This window comes from Hyposmocoma kahamanoa, unplaced genomic scaffold (assembly GCF_003589595.1).
Source record: "Hyposmocoma kahamanoa isolate Upper Pololo Valley unplaced genomic scaffold, ASM358959v1 92, whole genome shotgun sequence".
Classification (NCBI taxonomy): Eukaryota; Metazoa; Arthropoda; class Insecta; order Lepidoptera; family Cosmopterigidae; genus Hyposmocoma; species Hyposmocoma kahamanoa.
The window spans coordinates 15,266,164-15,271,466 of NW_020654748.1; the positions used below are offsets into that span (position 1 = coordinate 15,266,164).

The 5,303-nt window shown below is 34.5% G+C and overlaps 1 protein-coding gene across 1 annotated transcript in view; it reads right to left on the bottom strand.

Moving 5' to 3' along the window:
* Positions 1-1,366, bottom strand: part of LOC113236832 (T-related protein) — a 16,071-nt gene extending 14,705 nt beyond the window's left edge. The window contains exon 1 of the mRNA XM_026473030.1: positions 1,197-1,366. Within this exon, the coding sequence (XP_026328815.1) occupies positions 1,197-1,366 (170 nt within the window). The remainder of the gene's footprint in view (positions 1-1,196) is intronic.
* Between the last annotated feature and the right edge of the window lie 3,937 nt (positions 1,367-5,303).

The following is a 5,303-nucleotide window of genomic DNA, read 5'->3' on the forward strand; positions in this document are numbered from 1 at the left end:
GTGTAACAATCGCGAAAACCTAAGAACTCGATATGGTTACTGCTACATTTTATATTTTTTAAGTAACTACGAAAAATAAAATAATCTTCGAGTTCTTAGGTTTTCGCGATTGTTACACCAGTTATGACTGGTTGAAGACTGTACCACCTCAGTCAACCATGACCGTGACCATGGGACCTGTAAAGGGCCCGAAACGTCGGTTTGTTTGAAAAAACAAATATACGCGATTTAAATCCGGAAAAATAGTTTCATTTCCTATAAAATAATCTTCGTAAAATAATAAATAATAAAACAACTGAACATTATGTCGAAAAGTATATTAATGATAATGCATCCCATGATCCCAACCCTTTCCGCGACGACTGACTTAACTTTGCTGATTTTAACAAGCCAATCGTCGTAGAGATTCTCCCAAATGACCAGACTGTGTTGACATTATACTATACGCAATGCGCAATATACGCTACCTTGATATTTAAGACAACATTTTACTTTCTGTTTAGTTACGATCTTTAAATCCTGCTTAACGTACGAAAAATGAACAAATCTCGTTTGTTCATTTTTTTCAATTTAAGATTATTTTGTTATAATGTGTACATATAATAATAATTTTACCCGTTTTGTGATGTGAACTCGTAAAGTAATGTCGTTGATGTCTTCTATTCGGTGACGAGCGACCATTGGACTTAGGTACATGTCCGCCATTTTGAATCTTTATTGACTCTATTGACTAAGTATCTCATTATGAATGTATGTATGAGACTCTTTAGCAAATCGAACAATGCCACATGTGTCGAAATTGAGAATCGAAATTGATACTTACACCCGCGTAACAAGTAATATTTTTTAGGCTCTGTATTGTTTTTAACCGACTTCAAAAAGGAGGAGGTTCTCAATTCGACTGTATATTTTTTTGTATATGTATGTTACGCAACAACTTTGGTTTTTGTGTAGCATTTTGTGAATCGATTTTGATGATTCTTTTTTTTATTGGATAGAGGGTACTTCAGTGATCCCATTTAAATTTGAAGAAAATATTCTACCTCTAAGGGTGGCAAACTAGGGAATGAATCCGGTTCCCGCAGCCAATTTCATTAAAACTTGGCAAATATATGTAATTCCACGAACTTATGAGGTCGGTTTTTTATGTCGATGTTATATGGTATGGATAATACAATGTTATATTTATTACTCACCGTCCATTTTTAGTAACAATCATTTCATTAGTAAGGGTCTGAAAGCGCACCCAGAGCTCTCGATCGTCTAGAGCTACATTGACATCCCGCTCGCGGCCACCGCGCGCGCCGCCGCCGCCGCCGCCGCCCACTGTCGGCTCTACCGCGCTTAGGATGTGCGACGCGGCCATGCTGTAAAGAAAACACATTACATGCAAATTTCTCAATAAATCACTAATATTACAAATCTATTAAGAGACTACTTTACCAAAGGACACGTCTATATTAGATATTTGATAACATTGTTGCTATCGCTATCGGTTTAGCTGTGGCGGAGGTGTGTACGAGACAGCACTCATTTAGAACCTTGTACAGAAAATTTTATAATGTACGTTATTTCATAGTATTTCCATGGTCTGTGTATTGCCTAGGAAACTTGATACGTGAAGTTGGTTCATCTTCGTCAAAATTTTAATAGGAATTTAATACGAATTACGTAGGTACCTATTGGTTCCATATCATGTTTAAAAATTGAGTTTGATTAATATCCAAAATGGGATCAAACTAAGACGGTACGAAACTCTTTTGCCAAATTTTCAACATAGATTCATTGCTGGCAAATATTGTAATATTACTTATGTTTTTACATTTCGCTAGTAAGTAGGTATAACATCACTCGCAGCTCAATTGGAAAAGTTACCCTGTTACCAGAGAACAAATAAGTCATGAGAACGGACACTCTCCGCCCCTCCCTAGCTTTAGATACCGCACCACGCCCCGCACATTGACGGTCACATTGACTGAACGAGTACAAGGCTTTCGGCGAGCCGATTTCGCGCAAAGACGGCTTTGATGTTTGAATATAGTTTTCATTTATTCATTACAAAATTTGTACGTTAATGTATAACATCATTTTACGTTACTATTTATAATGGTCGTGAATTGTGCTGTGTACAGCTGTTTATAATCATCTAAACGGGATAAAGAGAGGAGTTTCTTTCGTTTTTTGAAAGATGAAACGAAGTAAGTAAAAAAACTTATGTCTGAGACTCATTCAGTTATTGTTTTCTTTAGTGCAGAGTAATATATAATACAGAATAATTATATCAATATAATAAGACGCCATAACTTCGTGAACTAGACAAGGGTTCTAGAATTTTCAATGTGTATTGCCGATAAATATTACGTAGTGAATATACCTAATTATTAACTAGGTAATGGTAAAGTTGGATACGCAATTTCAAATACTTTGGTTACCTTATTTAAAGGTACCTGTCCAGAATATAACACTTTAAGTGCATTTAATTTTTTAAATAAATCTTCAATATTATTCTAGTTAGTGAATTAATAAAAAATATAATATTATATCGATATAAATACGTAATGAACGTGTGTGATTATTAGGATTCTATAATAGAATTGTAGATAACAGATTCGCGTTAGAATTTTCGCTATGTTGCCGCTCTGACCACGTAACGTAATAGTACGAGCAAGTGATGGGTAGGTAACCCTTTTTTTTTTACTCTGCCACTTCACGCACACATTCGCGCCTTGCTGTATGTAGTAGTAGTAGTAGGTAAATAATTTTCGACTGTTGTATGGAGTTTTCAGGATGTGGTTATTGAATAAGATCCTATACATATATCAACAGTAAGTACGCCGTGAAACGCAAATATTAATATTAGCATTAGCATATTTCAGTAGCACTTTAAAACGTTTATCACTTATTTCTGTTACCACACAATATTTCTACAATTCTCTGTACCTATAAAAGCTTTGTTTATTGTGTGACAAGTTAACGACGTTTTTTTGTGATTAACTTATACCTACCCAAAAAAAATCAACGAACATATTATTCCAGACCTATCGAAGGGATTCTTAAATTGTTTGATAGGTCCGGAATAATATATGTTCATTAATGATTACTAAAGTAACAGTAGAGCTCTACTCCTTTGAACGAGTTTGTCAAAGGAAGTGCTGCTACCTTTACTTTTTCTGCCATCAAGTATTAATGTGAGCATTACTGCGTTGTGTATTTGAAGGGTAATGTGCCAGTGAAATTACAGGCACATGAGACTTGTCAACTTATGTCTCAGGTCACCCTGTAGGCGTAGTGGCAGTGTCCTTCAGATCTTTGCGATTTAAAGCTCAGAGTGGCAGAGCAATTGCTATGAACATGCGTATTGCTTAACACCAGGCGCACAACTTGTTCATCGCGTCACTTGATACCATTAAAAAAATTGTAATGTCTGCTTTTTCAATTCAACGAATAGAGTATGTCCGGCAAACTCGTAATATGCCTCTCAACTGCTTAAAAACTGTACTTTACATGGTCGGACGAAATCAGTTGGCAAATAAGCCGGATATTTTATTGAGTTTGGCTCACGATCTCTTTCGTCCAATGTTTATAGAACCTATTATCGCGACGGACTGCGGTTCAACGTCCCAGACCCCTTTCGAGTCGAAAAAATTCAGAAAACGCAACAGGTATCAGAATTATATGACAATTTTGAAACTCTTATGGCCTATATTGAATAGATAACTATATCATATATTCATTAATGGTCTTTGGTGTGAAATGTTTCAAATATATTTTGCTGTAATATTAAATATTTCCGCATAAATAACGGTAGTACTAGTACCAAAGGTCTCAAAGACGACAACATGGATATTGAATATTTGTACTCAATTTCAGCCTTCTTTTTAAAAACTCTTTCTTTGAAAAACAATCTGTATAGCGTGAATTTAATGTTTAATCCAATTCTCCGTTATGAAAACCGTTTGAAAAAACCAATGAAAAAATTGGCTCGTTAATAGGTACCATCCATCTTTGTCATCATAACTAACGCATTTGCATTTTGGCATCCTTCGAGATATTGGCACCTAAACTTCTTTTTTTTTCTTTGAAAAATGTCAATATAACGTTGATTTTGCTTAACAATAAAATTGAACAGTTAACCGTGACCATGGGACCTGTATAGGACACGAAACGTGGGTTTGTTTGAAAAAAACAAATATACGCGATTTAAATCCGAAAAAGTAATTTCATTTCCCATGTGTAATCGCGAAAAACTAAGAATTCAATAAATTTGAAACTAAATAAGGTAGGTATATAAAAAACCATTTACAGCTTACATACCGCTTAAAATGTCGATTACGTTAGTTTGGAAAGGGGACACAATAGTTGGGTTACCTTCATATAGGTATGTATACAATTTATACAAAATAAATCGGACACGAGTGCTCTTTTGTGCTGCCGTAAACAACAATAATTATTTATCTTAAACCCAGCAAAATGTGATTAATTAGATACCTACAACGCTTTGTTCTCTTATTAAGAAAACTTTGCTACGAATTTTTGCCCTTTTTGACCGATAAAATACCTATTTAATTAAATTTAGTGTATTGTTTTGAAGGGAAGTGATAAATTGATAAATAAACTGAAGATAGATAACAAGTGTTTTGGGCTTTACAAAACACGCTACTATTTAACTACACTTTTTTTTTTGTGTGACGCTGTAGGACCAAGGAGAAATATTTTAACAAATTAAAGAAGTATTTTTTCTGTTTGTTAATTAAGAATACGTATACATATTGTATATAATAGTTATTGACATATTTTACCTGCCACTGTTTTACCTAAGTCATATAAATAGACAGCTTTTTATATAAATATTTACAAAATAACCATTTTGGACGGATTTTCTTTTAGATGTGCATGCGTATTATTGTACGTACGTACTTCTAAAGAATCATTGTGTAGATCACTACAAATATTTCTAAAATTTGCGATTTGGTAAGGAATGGAGCCAGAAATATACAATGTTGTTTTCAACATCAAACTGTAAACGCTGTAAATAATAAATAATGCGGCCAAAGGTTTTCCAATCCATACTTAAGTAATATTTTATCTCAGTCTGTCAGAGCGGATTGCCGACAATTTATTGAATACTACTATTTGCTTGCAATGGAGATGCTATAGCATACCGTGCGTCATTCGCTTTACGTTCAAGCTAACAGAATAGCCCCGAAGGTCCATATCGTATTCCTACAATATTTAAGCATCAAACAACAAGAAAGCACCCAGCAAGTTGTATAAAGGCGCGCAGTAATTACAGCGCTAGTCCA